This window comes from Rutilus rutilus, assembly GCF_951802725.1.
Source record: "Rutilus rutilus genome assembly, chromosome: 8".
NCBI classification, from domain to species: Eukaryota; Metazoa; Chordata; class Actinopteri; order Cypriniformes; family Leuciscidae; genus Rutilus; species Rutilus rutilus.
In genome coordinates, this window is record NC_140222.1 from 17131857 (window position 1) to 17150745 (window position 18889).

The 18889-nt window shown below is 39.7% G+C and overlaps 1 protein-coding gene across 1 annotated transcript; it reads right to left on the reverse strand.

The window, feature by feature from the left end:
* Positions 1–9077: 9077 nt before the first annotated feature.
* On the reverse strand, positions 9078–18415 carry LOC311296235 (uncharacterized protein). Its single transcript, XM_084417910.1, has 4 exons — positions 18342–18415; positions 15950–16072; positions 10172–10471; positions 9078–9625 (listed from the first exon to the last, which is right to left on the reverse strand). Exons 3-4 carry the CDS (start codon positions 10425–10427, stop codon positions 9279–9281), a joined length of 603 nt encoding a protein of 200 aa, XP_084274036.1. The 5' UTR covers positions 10428–10471; positions 15950–16072; positions 18342–18415; the 3' UTR covers positions 9078–9278.
* Between the last annotated feature and the right edge of the window lie 474 nt (positions 18416–18889).

Sequence of the window (18889 nt, forward strand, 5' to 3'; positions counted from 1 at the left end):
GAACTGGTTGCAGTTCCACTCTGATTCCATATGAGGGCGCTCACAGGACGAGTGCAGAATGAATGGAGGTCAATGGCGGTATACCCCTCAAAATCCACTTTTCTCAGGATATAATTTTTTGTCTAGTAATATGAATGTTGTATTCGAAAGGAGATGCAAAGAAATTACACATTGCTGGGTGTTAGATTTTTTAGAGTCACTTATTTGCTTTAAAAAGTCTTTCAAAATGTCAATGACGTCAGAATGCTGACGTCATTAGCAGAATGCTAGCGTGTTATGGGCAACAACAACTCAACCTGTAAGAAATCAAAACGACATAAGTACTCGTTCATTCAACTTTCGACCTAAAATCCATGTTGAACTTGCAAAATCTACAATAAAATCTGAGATTTCTCAACGGCAATCGGGTGAAAGAGACAAATTTAGCCGTCTAGCCCCATTGACTCCCATTCATTTTGCACTCATGGTGATCGCCCCCAGTGGAACTCTGGTGGTACTACAACCAAAATTCGGTACAATAGGACTTAATAGGGAGTGGGCAGGCTCTCCGTAGACGGGCTCTGGTGAAACCGAAGGAATGACGAACCGATGACTTACCGTGAAAAAATAATGCGAAAGAAAAGAGCAATAACAGTTTCTTCATATTGTTTTAGAATCCTATATCATAAGCATGACTCGACTTGATTAGGTGATTGATCCGTGGCGTTTCTGTCGTATAAACGAGCAAAACACTCGAGTGACAGTGACAGTGACAGTGACGTCACTGATGAAAAAAAAAAGAAAAAAAAGTGTTGACTCACTGTCAAGCGGCAACATTCTGATCTGAAAAATGAAGCCTACCCGGAAGTGCGAAAAACTGCAATACATCGAAAATCCGCTAGGGGCAGGTCCCAAAAGGGAGCAAATGTCCATAGCCCCCATGTTAAAATGTCCGTTTTCACAGCATAAATTCATGTTTTTACAAGTTGGTCCCATGGACTTTTATTGTATTTTTCGATAGGTTCCGAGTGCCTGACAACTGTGAGGGGGGTGAATTTTTTTCTAACTCGTTAGTTTAGATCGTATTTAGTTATAAAATATATGACAATAAGGGCGTGGTTAACTTTGATTGACAGCTTGATTGACAGCTGACAAGGCAGCGCCACGGAGAATGCCAACATAAGAAGCGCCATTTTTTAATACAGTTGACATATAATACTACTGTTTCTGTATCATGAAATGTAGTTTTAAGAGTTTTTCAGGCGAGAATGTAGTTGTTTAAAGCTCAAATCTGTGGTTTATTTAAAGATTTATGAAAATTTTATCCAGTTGATCCAGCGATGACCGGGTGCTCGGCGCGATGTACCCCGCCTGGAAGAGTCTTAAATCGGCTTGACGTTCTGAGGTTTGCCGCCAATGCCGCGAACTCTGGCGTCTCTGTAGTGGTTAAACATGAGATATAATTCATCTTGTGTATATCTAATGGGCGATTTTTGGTCTCGTGAATCTATATTTTTTCCCTGGGCAATCGTTTTGGCTGAGGGGAAGTTCAAGTTTCATAACTTTATAAGCTATTTAACTTTACCGATGTATGGTTAGACTCGCGCTGACTTTGTATGTTTGACTGAATTGTTTGCTTTATTTGTATAGCTTCTTATACCTTTTACTTATACTTTTATAATGGCTAACATTGATAAAACTGAAATTTAACAAAAAAAGACTGGGTTGAGTTTTTGTCATTTTAAATTTTAATACAACGAAGATGATATGTAATGTTGTTTACTGCAAAATCTGTTGTTTAGTACAAATGCACATATTGCCTGGACCATAAAATGTTTAATATTTTTATATTATATTTAAAATAAAAAGAGGCAGGTTTGTGTTTTATATATATATATATTTTTTTTTTTCATAAATAGGCAAACGTTATGTGCAGTTGAATGTAATCAATATGCGTTGCCTGAACCACATTTGTGTGGCTATAATGTTTAAGATTTCTTTAAATGAAAACGAAAAGAGTTAGTATGGTGTTTTATAACATATTTCGTTGCCTGAAATATACACAGAGATAACCGGAGTAGCATGCGAGCTGAGTGAAGGTGGGCGGGGTGACGCGCGCTGCGTTAGAAGGTGGGCGGGGTTAGGATTTCCCAAGATTTCCCAAGATGGCGCCGCCCATACCCCCCATAAACGGCTTCAAACCGCTTCAAACCCGTTCCTCAGAAAGTCTATGGGTGACGTCTAGGGTGACCAGATGAGATTGGCTGAAATTCGGGGGGGGGGTCGTTGTTTGGGGAGGTTTTGGGGTAGTCGTCCTACTATGATATAAACCTGAACCAAACATATTTTTATTCAAAGATCAATAACAGTCTGTCATTAATATTTAGTCTGCCACAAAAAAACAATATTAAAATCATGAACTCAAATGTCATTGTGACCAAAAAAAAAAAAAAGACTGTTGTAACAGTGCGTAAATCAGACATTTCAGGCTATAGTAAAGTCTTACGCTAATAAGCCTTATGCCAAAATTATTATTATGACGAAATTGTCGGTCATTAAATAAGAAAACTAAATAATTGTGTAGATGATTTGCTTTGTGTAGCCTAACCCAATATCAGACTGCGGTCAAGTGGGCCGCGCGTTGAAAATACACGGTCAAGCCAGCCGCACATTTTTTTTAGTATGCGCGTCTATTTGTGTACTTACGGTATGGGTGCTGGAAGAGGCCAAAATTGATTTTAAGACGCATTTTCTGCTATTTTCCATCTTATTAGGACCTAAATAATTAAATTTCATGATTTTTGTATTAAATACGATTTTTATTTGTGTTTAATCTTTATTATTTTAATGTTTGTAGGCCTATATATGATTTACATTAATTATTACATAATTTATTCATGTTCATATTAATGGTAATTATTATACATCATTCCTTTTTTTTTACATTTTCATGATTTTTTAAGATATCACTTTTATATTTGTTTATTTTTTATTATTTTAATAATTGTAGGCCTATATATGATTTACATTATTTATTACATAATTTATTCATGTTCATATTAATGGTAATTATTATACATCATTCATTTTTTATTGTAAATTTTAATGTTTAATATATGATACATTAATTATTATACTTTTAATTAATGTGAATTAAATTTAAATACAATTATGTAAATTAAATTATTAATGTTAATTATCATACAATAATTGATTTGCATTTTTATTGCTGATTTTAATGTTTGTATATATAAAGCATTCATTAATTATTATACATCTTGTATTAATGTTTGTTTGTTTATTTATTTATTTACTTACATTTTAAATAAATAACAAATATGACACAACAGACTTTTGGAGCCTTTTAATCTGTTAATTCTCATTGAATTGCCTAAAAACCTGATCTATGAAATATACATTCATACCTGATGTATTAAATATGATACTCAAAACACACACACACACACACACACACACACACACACACACACACACACACACACACACACACACAACACACACAGGCATTTTATATATAAAAGGTCACAGTTTTGCCATTTTATTTTACGTTCTAGCACTTACATAATGTCCCATTTTCAAACACTCATATGAGTGACCCTGACTATTACTGTATTTATTTTCATGTAATTTTACTGTATAGTTTTGGAGAAAAGTAAAGGCCAATTCACCCCATCATCAAAGTGCATTCTAGCACTTACACCATGTCCCATTTTCAAACACTCATAAAAAGTGTTCCTTCATAGGTTTGCTCATTCTTTCACTTGATTCCTGTTCAGGGTGACCCTGGCTATTACTGCTATCATTTTCATGTCATTTTACTGTATAGTTTTGGAGAAAATTAAAGACAAACTCACCCCAATCATCAAAGTGCATTCTAGCGCTTACACCATGTCCCATTTTCAAACACTTATGAAAAGTGTTCCTTCATAGGTTTGCTCATTCTTTCATTTGATTCCTGTTCAGAATGACCCTGACTATTACTGTAATTATTTTCAAATAATTTTACTGCATAGTTTTGGAGAAAATTAAAGACAAACTCACCCCAATCATCAAAGTGCATTCTAGCGCTTACACCATGTCCCATTTTCAAAAACTTATGAAAAGTGTTCCTTCATAGGTTTGCTCATTCTTTCATTTGATTCCTGTTCAGAATGACCCTGACTATTACTGTAATTATTTTCAAATAATTTTACTGTATAGTTTTGGAAAAAAATTAAAGACAAACTCACCCCTATCATTAAAGTGCATTCTAGCGCTTACACCATGTCCCATTTCAAACACTTATAAAAAGTGTTCCTTCATAGGTTTGCTCATTCTTTCACTTGATTCCTGTTCAGAGTGACCCTGGCTATTACTGCTATCATTTTTATGTCATTTTACTGTACAGTTTTGGAGAAAAGTAAAGGCCAAATCACCCCAATCACCAAAGTGCATTCTAGCACTTACAACATGTGCCATTTTCAAACACTCATAAAAAGTGTTCCTTCATAGGTTTGCTCATTCTTCCATTTGATTCATGTTCAGAGTGACCCTGACTATTACTGTATTTATTTTCATGTCATTTTACTGTATAGTTTTGGATAAAAGTAAAGGCCAATTCACCCCAATCACCAAAGTGCATTCTAGCACTTACAACATGTCCAATTTTCAAACACTCATAAAAAGTGTTCCTTCATAGGTTTGCTCGCTCTTTCAATTGATTCCTGTTCAGAGTGACCCTGGCTATTACCGTATTTATTTTCATGTCATTTTACTGTATAGTTTTGGAGAAAACTAAAGGCCAATTCACCCCAATCATCAAAGTGCATTCTTACACCATGTCCAATTTCAAACACTCATAAAAATCATTCTATTATATGTTTGCTCATTCTTTCATTTGATTCCCGTTCAGAGTGACCCTGACTATCACTGTATTTATTTTCAAGTCATTTTACTGTATGGTTTTGGAGAAAAGACTAAATGGTTTTTATTTTTGAAGGCATTGTTGTGAAAACATACCATGCTTATTTCATATTTTATTTATTTTTTTATAACTTATTTAATGTACAGTAGTTTACAAATTTACATGGAAATACATCATATATACAATGCCTTCTTGCATTTTATGTATTATTGTCATTTTAATTTAGTGAAAACCTTGTTTTTAACTATAAAAAAATATATTATGTTCATCATCCATCCATTTGAGAAGTCCTTTTTTGTCCATGGTTACTTATTCCTCACCTTTAGTTTAGTTTCTTATGTCTACATTTTATATCCCTGTCAGTTTAGTCTTTTGTTGTTGGTTGTTGTCTTTGTTTATGATGATTATGTCTGCAAAGCTGTTTTTTTTTTTTTTTTTTTTTTTACCTTAATCTTCAGTCTATTGAATCTGTTCAAATGGAATTCCTCATTTCCCCTCCTCCTTGACAGAATCATTACAGTTATATGGTATTGAGATGAACTCTAAAATGATCTTTCTAAATGAAAATCCACATACAGCAAGTGACAGGTCACAGAGATAAGGAAAGAGAGTTGATAATACATACAACTGTCATTCTAATTCAAATTCAATTCAACGTCCTGTGGGGCGGAGTAAATTCAATTCAAATTCCAATTTCTGAATTGCATGGAGGCTAATTCTGAAATTCTGAATTTTGCACAAGCCTGTCAGAGGAAGGTGTCAGGAAGGCTGTCAAGAGGAGGTTGGTTGGGCCAGTGAGAGGAAAATAACACAACTTGTTCCATCTCTTCCTAATTTTAGCATCATAGTGCATGAAGGCTCAATGGGGAACGCATTTCTGCAGGGCCCAGGGCCAGCTGTGGCCAGAGTCTTTGTTCGAGGGATGTCCACTCAGACAAGAGAAGAAACAACTGGCTTGGAATGAGTCCAGAGGGGCAACCGACATGGCTGTGCGGCCCTGAAGTGGTCCGAAACAACTGGCCAGCTGGAGATGGAGTCTCCACTGTATCTGGACTGGAGGCTGTTGTGAGGCTTGTGAGCAGCACGATAGAGCTGGCGGGCGAGTTGAAACATGCAAGGGGAGCGCAGCTCGACAGTCGTGATGTTGTCAGAACAGTACAAGCTCGCTGAGCAGCGGTGTCTCGAAGCGAGGGACTGTAAGCAACTCGAGGCAACAAATGCCAATGCAGTCTGAGGGCTCCCAGAGCTCTGTTATTGCATGCCCTTTATACGTGGCCCCTCAGCCAACATTTGGAGGACACTTGTTCCAGGAGCCACTAGCCCGGTTGGCCCACTAGATTGATCGGTTGGATCGATTGCTCCTGTCTGCCTCGCTGCCTGCTGTGAGTGTGTTTGCTTCGGTGCTGTAAGCTCCGTCTTAGCCTCGTATTTCCTTGTTTTGAACCATCATTTACTACAATTTCTAGTTGTTTATACTACTACTAAATACAGCTTACCCAACATCTCAGATTAACCTTACATCGCTAGCTTCCGTTACTACTAGCACAACACGCTAGTAATTCGCTAGCCTGTTAACGCGCCACCCGTGCGCTCAGCTATTTTTATTTATTTATTTTCTCTCGCGCGCCCGCGCCTTTGAGTTCATAAAAGCTCAGGTGAGTAAGAATCACTCAACAAACACGGTGAGTAATGTCTTGTCCTGTTATTGTCACCTGCACTTCATGTCACATGTTTAGCATAGCCTTCTCTGTTGGCAATATAGGATTTATATGTGATAAATGCAAGGAGACAGTTAGGCTCACAGAGAAGATTTCAGAACTAGAAACACGCATTCAAACATTAATTGAGGATAGTAAGAGTGCTAGAGCTTTAGATACTATTTTGGATGTGCCTAGCATAGTGAACTGTTTACATGATTCGGTTCCAGCTGAATTAGTGCCTGAGCAGCCGGGCAAATGGGTGACAGTGAGGGATCGCTCTAGTCGCGGATCAAAAAAACACTCTTCCGTTCCGATTACCATAACAAATCGATTTGCCCCGCTCAGTGAAACACCCACTGAGAATGATTGTGCCCTAGTTATTGGCGATTCTATCACACGGAACGTGAAAATAGAGACACCAACCACCATGGTCACATGTTTGCCGGGAGCCAGAGCGCCTGACATCAAAGCAAATTTAAAAGTGCTGGCTAATGCTAATCGTAAATTCTCTAAGATCATTATTCACGTCGGCACTAATGATGTTCGACTCCGCCAGTCGGAGATCACCAAAATTAATATTAAAGAGGTGTGTGAACTCGCAAGTACGATGTCAGGCACTGTAATTTGCTCTGGCCCCCTTCCTGTTCGCAGGAGTGATGAGATAGTTAGTAGATTGTGTTCTCTTAACGGTTGGCTGTCTAAGTGGTGTCCGCAACATAATATAGAATTTATAGACAATTGGAAAAGTTTTTGGGGCAAACCTGACTTGTTGAAAAGAGATGGTATTCATCCCTCCTGGGATGGTGGTGCTCTTCTCTCTAGTAATATGGCACATAGTCTTAGAGCTCAAACATGACAATCTGGGGCTCAGGTCAGGAAGCAGACAGACTGGCTAAACCGACTGTCTGCTAGTGGCCTCGCGTCACCCAGGTCAGATAAATCCCATCACATAGAGCCTCTTTCACCTAGATATCATCATAGAGACTGTGTCTGTTCCCCGAATTTGGAAACCCAAAAACCGTTTAAACCCATCTAAGGTTAAAAATGTAATTGATGTTCAACAAAAAAAAAAACAGCTACAATACAGATGAGCAAATGCTAAAGCTTGGGTTGCTGAATATTCGATCGCTTACTTCAAAAGCACTCATTGTTAATGATATGATTTCAGATAATAACCTAGATGTGCTGTGTTTGACAGAAACCTGGCGAAAACCAAACGATTACATTACTTTAAATGAGTCCACCCCGCAAGATTACTGTTATAAACATGAGCCTCGTCTGAAATGCAAAGGGGGAGGAGTTGCTGTAATTTATAGTAATATTTTCAAAACCACTAAGAAATCAAGTTTTAAATATAATTCTTTTGAAGTGTTAGTACTTAATGTAAAAATATATAGTATAAATGATAAATCACGTTTGAGATTTGTGCTGGCTACTGTATACAGGCCACCAGGGCACCATAAAGATTTTGTCAAAGAATTTGCGGACTTTCTATCAGAATTAATATTGACTGCAGATAATGTACTAATTGTTGGTGATTTTAATATACACATCAATAATGAAAAAGATGCATTGGGTTTGGCATTTAAAGACATTGTAAACTCTATTGGAGTTAGACAACACGTGTCAGGACCTACTCATTGTCGTAATCATACTCTAGATCTAATATTATGACACGGAATAGATGTTGATGCCGTTGAAATTCTGCAGCAGAGCGATGACATCTCAGATCATTATCTAGTCTTGTGTAAATTACATTTAGCCAAGGCTGCAAAGCCGACTCCGTGTTTCAAATATGTTAGACCTATCACTTCTGCCACTAAAGATTGCTTTATCAATAATCTTCCTGATCAGTTTCATCATCTCAGCATCCCAGATAGCTTAGAAGAACTCAATATTGCAACAGAAACTTTTAACTCTCTCTTTTCCAGCACTTTAGACACAGTTGCTCCGTTGCGCTTAAAGAAGATTAAAGAAAATAGTCTAACGCCGTGGTCCAACGAGCACACTCGGGCCCTTAAGAGAGCAGCCAGAAAAATGGAGCGCAACTGGAAGAAAACAAAACTAGAGGTATTTCGCATTTCATGGAAAGAGAGCTCGATTGCATACAGAGAGGCTTTAAAAGCTGCTAGATCTGCTTATTTTTCAAACCTATTAGAAGAAAATAAACATAATCCTAGGTATTTATTTGAAACGGTGGCTAAACTAAAAAAAGAAAAAGAAAGCTTCAAGCACCGAAGTTTCCAAGCAACACAGCAGTAATGACTTTATGAACTTCTTTACTAACAAGATTGATAATATCAGGGAGAAAATTTTAACTATGCAACCGTCTACTACAGTATTGCATCAGGCAGTGCATTGTAGTCTCCCTGAGGGAAAATTTGATTCGTTCGTTGATTTGATGACAAAACCATAAATCCATGAGAGCTTTAAACAGAGCGCTGATCTTAGTAAAAGCTGAAGGAAATACTATTCAAGGCAGCAACAAAAGTGTTTATTTCACAATGTAGTTCAATGGGAGATTTTTAAACTTTAATCATAGATTTGTGAAGAATGAAATGATCTACAGAACAAACTTTGAATGGAGTCTGAACATAAAGGAATTTAAGCTGAATTACCTACAGAAAAAAACAGAATTACAAGGAATAACTGCCAATCATGAAGAGTGATCATTATTACACTGACTTGAGCGACTCACCGCTGACAGTAACACGGAACGTGTTGTATGAAAACCCACTGTTGGATATGATCTGTAGTACATATTTTCCAGAGTCTGTGTTTCTGCTGTTTGTGATGGTCAGAGATCCAGTGTTCTTGTCCAGCTTCAGTCTGCCTCTGAATCTCCCATCAGCAGAATAATCATATGTAAATATCTCTCCGGTCTCTCTTTTGTTTTCAGCTATTGCAGTCTGCGTTGTTTCATCTCCAAACATCCACATTATCAGCTCATCTTTCTGTATTTCAGTATGAGGAGTTAGAGTGATTGATTCTCCCTCTGTCACTGATACCATCCTCGCTTCATCTGTGACAACAGCACATAGGAAGAGACAAATACAAAGTTGCCATTAGATCAAGTGTGTGTGCATGTGAGCATCAGATTTGAGATTTCTACACAGATCATGCAGAAACTGTGTTATCAGTGATGATCTTTACACAGCCGACTGAAGAGTTTGTGCTGAAGATGAAATGCTGTATTAAAGCTGTGATTAAATACAGCAGCTCAGATTGACATCATCATGTATAGTATCAGAGATGATCTGCTTCTGTGCACACTAAATACACCAGAAAACTTCAATCAATACTGTCTAGAAACTTTTGTGCTGTCTGTGTAATTAAATGTTTAGGGCGTTTTTGTCACTTTGTCACAATGTGTGGTTATATCACAATATTGGTCAATGGAGTGAATAAAAAAAAAGCACTGAATTTAAGACACACTGAAGACTGAAATGATCAAAATAAACTCTGAAGGGAATCTAAACATTAAGCAGTTCGAGCAGAATTACCTTTAGAAAAAACTGAACATATGAGGAAGAATGTGACCATTATTACATTGAATGGAAGGACTCACCATTTACAGAAACACAGAATCTTTTGTATGAGGTCCTTCTGCCACTGATGATTTTCAGTTTATATTCTCCAGAGTGTGTGGTTCTGATGTTTGTGATGGTCAGAGATCCAGTCTTCTTGTCCAGCTTCAGTCTGTCTCTGAATATCCCATCAGCATTATCATCATATGTAATGATCTCTTCAGTCTCTCCTTTGATTTCAGCTATGGGAGTGTCTTTAGGTCCAAACGTACACAGTATCCGATCGCCTCTCTTCATAGTGATGGGAAAAGTGAGAGATTCTCCCTCCCCCGCTGTCTTGACTTCATGTCATAGTAACACACAGAAATAGATTATAAGATAATATGATTATAAGATATAAGTGAGAATTTCATGTTAACAAATTAATTGGTTTAAGGGTTAAATCACCCATAAGACCTTCGTTCATCTTCAGAACACAAATTAAGATATTTGTAATATAATCTGACAGATTTCTGTCCCTCCATTGACAGTTACACAACTACCATTTTGAACAGAACAGAACAGAAGTAAAGACATCATTAAAGTAATCCATGTGTCTCCAGTGGTTTAACGTTGACACGCGCATTGTTTGGATCCGAGAGCAGACGTTGTGTGAAAACGTGTTGCAGTTTAATATTTTGTAAATAAAGTGGTAAATTATGATTTTTTGCACAAAGCGCTTCATAAAACTGAGGTTAAACCACTGGAGTCACACAGATTACTTTAATGATGTCTTTACTACCTTTCTGAGGCTTGAAAGTGTCAGTTGCGTAGCTGTTAATGGAGTGACAGAAAGCTCTCAATTTCATTAAAAATATATTTATTTCTGTTCCAAAGATGAATGAAAGTCTTATGGGTTTGTAACGACATGAGGGTGAGTAATTAATGACAGAATTTAAAAAATGTACCACAAAAAAAAAAGAAAAAAAAAAAAAAAAAAAAATTTTAGTGAAAGAAACAAACTTGTTTTTAAACTGTTCATAGTATTGTAGCGATCGGAGAAAACGACAGACTCGCTTTATAGTCCCAAGGCTCTTTTATTAACGTGAGCACCTGTGTGGCCGATGCTCTTGCCTCACATCACCCAGAACCGCGAACACCAATCTTCCGGAACTTCCTCGTGAACAACCCCGCCCTGCATAACTGCGCAGGCTCGTTCATCAGAAGAACAGCCCTCGCCTTAAAGTCCCACAAAACCAGAACACATAACACATGAAAGAAAAATACATGCATCAAGATTGCACCTGATATTGAACATAAATAGTCTTTAGACTTGCTACACTGCTCCCCCTTCACAAAGTTCCTCGACCTCGAGGGAACAAACAAAGTCCCTAAACCGTCTTGGCGGCCTTCTGACACGCTGAGGCCGCAGTTGCCCTTTCTGTGTAACTGAAACCGGGCTATATGATTGCGAGGTTTGCAGCTCAAGAGCTGGTGTGGCTGTATGTGGGTCTGCCAGAGGACTGGAAGTGCTCGCCTGGGGTCCTGGTCCACCCTCTGGGGTAGGCACAACTGTAGAGGTGGCCGGTGTTTGGGCTGTAGCGGCACCTCCTCTATAAGGTGCCAATCTGTCTCGGTGCACAGCCACCTTCCTACCCCTCGGAGGCAACTGAACTCGGTAAACCACTTCTCCGATTCTCTCCAGAACACTGCATGGTCCAACCCACTTGGAATCCAGTTTAGGGCACCTGCCCTTCTTTCTCTGAGGGCTGTATACCCACACCAGCTCTCCTGCTGTGAAATGCCGCCCTTTTGATTTCAGGTCATAATTTCGCTTCTGCCGGGTCCCCGCTTTTAACAACTGCTTCCTTGCAAAATTATGAGCGGCTTCCAATGAGTCCTGAAGCTTCCTAGCATACTCAGGGCCCGGGGGCACAGCAGGCGCATCAGGTGGCCTCCCAAAAGCCATTTCCCCGGGTGTTCTGATCTCCCGCCCCAACATCAAAAGGGCGGGTGTGCAAGAGGTTGAGTCCTGCACAGCGGATCGGCACGCCATTAGGATAAATGGCAAGTGCGTATCCCAATCTCGCTGATGCTTGGCAGACACAATGGCCAGCTGTTCCGCCAGTGTCCTGTTAAACCTCTCAACGAGGCCATCACTTTGGGGATGCAAAGGGGTGGTTCTTGTTTTGTGAATCCCTAATTTCTCACACATCAGCGAGAAGACACGTGACTCAAAATTTCGGCCTTGATCGCTGTGTATGGATTCAGCAACCCCGAACCGACTGAACATGCCATCCACCAACGCGTTCACCACTGTCTCGGCTTCTTGGTCAGGTAGTGCGTAAGCTTCTGGCCATTTAGTGAAATAATCCATAGCCGTCAGCACAAACCTGTTACCCCTCTCTGAACATGGAAAAGGACCCATTACATCCACCCCCACTCTCTCCATTGGGCCTCCTACGGGGAACTGTTGTAAGGGAGCGAGGGACTGGCCAGACGGGCCCTTGCGGGCAGTGCAACCATCACACCGCCGACAAAAATCCTCCACATCTCTCCTCACAAGCCCCCAGTAAAAACTCTTTCTGACACGTTTGAGTGTTTTTGAAACCCCAAAGTGTCCAGACCCCACCATCCCGTGGGCAGCCCTTATAACCCCCTCCCGCAGCGACATGGGTACCACCACCTGCCACCTCCCCTCCCCCGTAGCAGGGTCTTTCCACTCTCTCTCTAACACCCCGTCTTGCAGACGCAGTTCTTTGAATTTTGTCCATAAGTTTTTCGTGGACAAAGAGAGAATGGCCACTTCCTCCCACAGAGGTCGCTGTTGTGTTTGGACCCATTGGATTACAGGCTGCAGGTCCGCATCTTCCTCTTGCAGCCGCCTCCAGTCTTCTACTCCCACTGTCCCCACCATCAGACACGCTGGCGTATCGCCAAGCTTGCAAACCACAGAAGCCCCACTGGCATCCGGGTCCTCCAGCTCTCTTTCCCTGGCTTCTCTTTTATCACAGTAGCGACACCCGTCAACAAAGCATGGTCGACGAGAAAGAGCGTCTGCATTTGTATGGCCTGACCCTGGTCGGTGGACTACTCTCATATTGTATGCCTGGAGTTCCTCAATCCAGCGTGCCAGCTGGCCCTCTGGCTCTTTGAATGACATTAGCCATTGGAGAGCTGAATGATCAGTGCGTACAGTGAAAGGTAGCCCGCACAGGTAATACTTAAAGTGTCGGACTGCAAACAGCACCGCAACAAGTTCCCGTCTGGTGACACAGTATCTGCGTTCGGCCTTATTGAAAACTTTACTGAAGTAGGCCACAACTCGCTCTCCCCCAACCCCTGCCTGAGAGAGAACCGCCCCCATGCCCACATTGCTGGCGTCCGTGTCAAGAATGAAGGGCAGTGCGAGGTCAGGGGGAACCAGTACAGGGGCTGTGACCAGAGCATGTTTCAGGGCGTCAAAAGAGTTTTGACACTCCTCAGTCCAAGCAAAGGACTTGTCCTTCTTCAGCAGGCGGAAAAGTGGGTCTGCGATGCTGGAAAAACCCTGCACGAACCTCCTGTAATATGAGGCCAACCCTAAAAAACTTTTGACCTGCTGTGAGGTTGTAGGAGTGGGCCAGCTGCTTACCGCTTGCACCTTCTCTTCCATCGGGCCAATCCCTTGGCCCCCCAGCTTGTGTCCCAAAAACGTCACCTCCCTCCTAAACAAATGACATTTCTCTGGGTGCAGTTTCAAGCCAGACTCGCTTATGCGAACCAGCACACGCCGGAGTGCCTCCAACGAGGTCTGAAATGAACTGCCATGGACCAGGATGTCATCCAGGTACACCAGACACTCTGACCGCGGAATACCCGATAACACCCTGTCCATTAACCTGGCAAAGGTGGCTGGTGCATTGCAAAGGCCAAAGCAGAGCACTCTGAACTGCCATAGCCCCCTGCTCGTACAAAAAGCAGTTTTCGGTCTAGCATCGGGAGAAAGTGGTACCTGCCAGTAACCAGTGCGCAGGTCCAGTGAAGTAAACCATGACGACCCGGTTACGAGGTCCAATGACTCATCCACACGAGGGATAGGGTATGAGTCCTTCCTAGTGACCTCATTAAGGCGCCTATAGTCAACGCAAAACCTCCACTGCCCCCCCTTCTTAGGAACCATGACCACCGGTGCGGCCCACGCGCTCTCGGACGGCTCAATAATCCCCGCTCGCTGCATGTCTAACAAGGCCTTATCAGCAGCGTCCTGGCGGGCAAAAGGGAGCCTCCGGGGCCGCAGCCTAATGGGCATGGCATCACCAGTCTCAATTTCGTGCTGCACCAGGTGTGTTCGCCCCACATCTCCTTCCCCAAATGCAAAACAATGTTGGAAATCAACCAACAAATCCCACTTCTGACACCAGTGTAGCGATCGGAGAAAACGACAGACTCGCTTTATAGTCCCAAGGCTCTTTTATTAACGTGAGCACCTGTGTGGCCGATGCTCTTGCCTCACATCACCCAGAACCGCGAACACCAATCTTCCGGAACTTCCTCGTGAACAACCCCGCCCTGCATAACTGCGCAGGCTCGTTCATCAGAAGAACAGCCCTCGCCTTAAAGTCCCACAAAACCAGAACACATAACACATGAAAGAAAAATACATGCATCAAGATTGCACCTGATATTGAACATAAATAGTCTTTAGACTTGCTACACTATATTTGGCTATATTAGAGATATACATCTCCATTTAATATACACTCATTTTGTCAAAGCAGTTCTGCTTTTTAATATATAAGAGCCATTTGTCAATGTGCTTCAGTGATGCGTCACATCTGTGACACTTAAAAAATCTGTGTGCACAGACATGACATACAACATATCACTAAATATAACATTCTGTCATTATTTCCTCCTCATGCTCTTCCAAATGAATAACAAGATTGAAGAGTCCTCTTGCAGCTCTTTTCCTTTCCATACAATGACAGTTTATAAAGGCCTTCACAAAGCTCAGAAATTTAAAACATTTAGACATTTAAAACACCAGAAAAGACAATGTGCTACAAGTCTTCTGGACACACGATAGCTTTGTGTGTAGTTTATGTGTTTGTTTCCACAGAATCTTTGCTGTAATTCTCAAATCTTATTTTTCATACTCAAAACATGTCAAGTTAACCTATGAAATATTCAACAACTAGCCTAATTCCCTCCATCATCGATGACAGAAAATCTGCTGGTATATGTTTTAGCCCAAACACCTTTTGTGATGCATTTCAAAGCCTTAGTGAAGGGGAAGACGATCAGTGAATAATTACTCATATTTCTGTCTGTTCACACACATCACATGACTTGAGAAGACTTTCAATATAGTAAACGAGTCATATGATACTTTTGACATAAACCTGGCTAAATGATGACAATTTATATTTTACAATTAACTATCCCTGATAGGAATAAATACATAACAATAACTGACCAGATATGATGTGATGTATTCACTGACTTATAAACAACAGTGTCATTTACAGTAGAGATACAAACACAACTCAATATGACAGAAAAGGGACAGCAGGACTATGATTTTAGGCAAGTTTCTGATACATTTCTTAACCTTCGATAGTAGAAGAACAAAACTACATGAACAGAGACAGAGATTCAATAATTAGTATATTAATGTAATTCAGCTCTTTACTGTACAATCACACACTTTATTAATTATAGCACTAAATCACTCATAAGTAAACTGATAAAAAAGTAGAAATATCAATTGTGAAAAATATTATACATTTAAACTCTACTGTACTACAATAAAGCTCAATGTTTTTTTTTTCTATTGCTGTATCAACTGTAATACTTACAAATTGTGTTTTTTAGTTCAGAGATCTTGTGGAGATAGTAAATCACACCAGCAGCAGCAGCAGCAAACACCAGCAGAACACCAACAACTATTCCTGCTACAGCACCTGAAGACAGACCTGGATCTGGAGACAGACAGTCATTAGTGTGAATGTGTCTGATCTATAACACACACTATAAACATCAGCACTATATAACCTGAGTGAAGATCTGATACTGTAATGATAAAGACAGTCATTAGTGTGTGTGTCTGATCTATAACACACACTATAAACATCAGCACTATATAACCTGAGTGAAGATCTGATACTGTAATGATAAAGACAGTCATTAGTGTGAGTGTGTCTGATCTATAACACACACTATAAACATCAGCACTATATAACCTGAGTGAAGATCTGATACTGTAATGATAAAGACAGTCATTAGTGTGTGTGTCTGATCTATAACACACACTATAAACATCAGCACTATATAACCTGAGTGAAGATCTGATACTGTAATGATAAAGACAGTCATTAGTGTGAGTGTGTCTGATCTATAACACACACTATAAACATCAGCACTATATAACCTGAGTGAAGATCTGATACTGTAATGATAAAGACAGACATTAGTGTGAATGTGTCTGATCTATAACACACACTATAAACATCAGCACTATATAACCTGAGTGAAGATCTGATACTGTAATGTATAAAGACAGACATTAGTGTGAGTGTGTCTGATCTATAACACACACTATAAACATCAGCACTATATAACCTGAGTGAAGATCTGATACTGTAATGATAAAGACAGACATTAGTGTGAATGTGTCTGATCTATAACACACACTATAAACATCAGCACTATATAACCTGAGTGAAGATCTGATACTGTAATGTATAAAGACAGACATTAGTGTGAATGTGTCTGATCTATAACACACACTATAAACATCAGCACTATATAACCTGAGTGAAGATCTGATACTGTAATGTATAAAGACAGACATTAGTGTGAGTGTGTCTGATCTATAACACACACTACAAACATCAGCACTATATAACCTGAGTGTAGATCTGATACTGTAATGATAAAGACAGACATTAGTGTGAGTGTGTCTGATCTATAACACACACTATAAACATCAGCACTATATAACCTGAGTGAAGATCTGATACTGTAATGATAAAGACAGACATTAGTGTGAGTGTGTCTGATCTATAACACACACTATAAACATCAGCACTATATAACCTGAGTGAAGATCTGATACTGTAATGATAAAGACAGTCATTAGTGTGTGTGTCTGATCTATAACACACACTATAAACATCAGCACTATATAACCTGAGTGTAGATCTGATACTGTAATGATAAAGACAGTCATTAGTGTGAGTGTGTCTGATCTATAACACACACTATAAACATCAGCACTATATAACCTGAGTGAAGATCTGATACTGTAATGATAAAGACAGACATTAGTGTGAGTGTGTCTGATCTATAACACACACTATAAACATCAGCACTATATAACCTGAGTGAAGATCTGATACTGTAATGTATAAAGACAGACATTAGTGTGAGTGTGTCTGATCTATAACACACACTATAAACATCAGCACTATATAACCTGAGTGAAGATCTGATACTGTAATGTATAAAGACAGACATTAGTGTGAATGTGTCTGATCTATAACACACACTATAAACATCAGCACTATATAACCTGAGTGAAGATCTGATACTGTAATGTATAAAGACAGACATTAGTGTGAGTGTGTCTGATCTATAACACACACTATAAACATCAGCACTATATAACCTGAGTGAAGATCTGATACTGTAATGATAAAGACAGACATTAGTGTGAATGTGTCTGATCTATAACACACACTATAAACATCAGCACTATATAACCTGAGTGTAGATCTGATACTGTAATGATAAAGACAGACATTAGTGTGAGTGTGTCTGATCTATAACACACACTATAAACATCAGCACTATATAACCAGAGTGTAGATCTGATACTGTAATGATAAAGACAGACATTAGTGTGAGTGTGTCTGATCTATAACACACACTATAAACATCAGCACTATATAACCTGAGTGAAGATCTGATACTGTAATGATAAAGACAGACATTAGTGTGAATGTGTCTGATCTATAACACACACTATAAACATCAGCACTATATAACCAGAGTGAAGATCTGATACTGTAATGATAAAGACAGTCATTAGTGTGAATGTGTCTGATCTATAACACACACTATAAACATCAGCACTATATAACCAGAGTGAAGATCTGATACTGTAATGATAAAGACAGTCATTAGTGTGTATGTGTCTGATCTATAACAAACAAGGATTAGCTACAACATATATCAGCCCTGACGTACCTTCACATGGTTTACAGAATTGAGTGATGTCCAGATGTTTAGTCTTGTTGCTGATGGGATTCTTCACTATGCAACTATATGTAGTGGGTCAGGTGGTGAGTTTGGGAAGTGTACCTTTAAGGTTTGCTGATTATTGGGATCAGGTGGCGTAAGTGATGTGTCCCTTTAAATGTGGGGAGATATGAACAGGAAAAACATGCGGTGTGAGTTGAAGGGTGAGTCTTATTGTGTATCAGTTGTGCAAACGGGAGGAGCTCGGTCTGGCAGATGCTTTTATGGTGTTCAGTAAATGGAACCAGCAGTGACTATCTTATAGAGACTTGCTTTCACAATAGCAAGTGATTGGACGCAGGTGTTGCAGCAATGTAAGTAACGCAAGTCGTGCTGGAAGTTCATGCCGGTTTGTTGATATTTAATTCATTGAGCCGCTTAACACAGCTCTTTGTTTGTTTTGTAGCTCGGGCTGGTGTCTGCATTTATGGTGTCCAGTAAATGGTACCAGCAGTAGAGCACGTACAGAAACTTGCTGTCATCATAGTAAGGAGTGA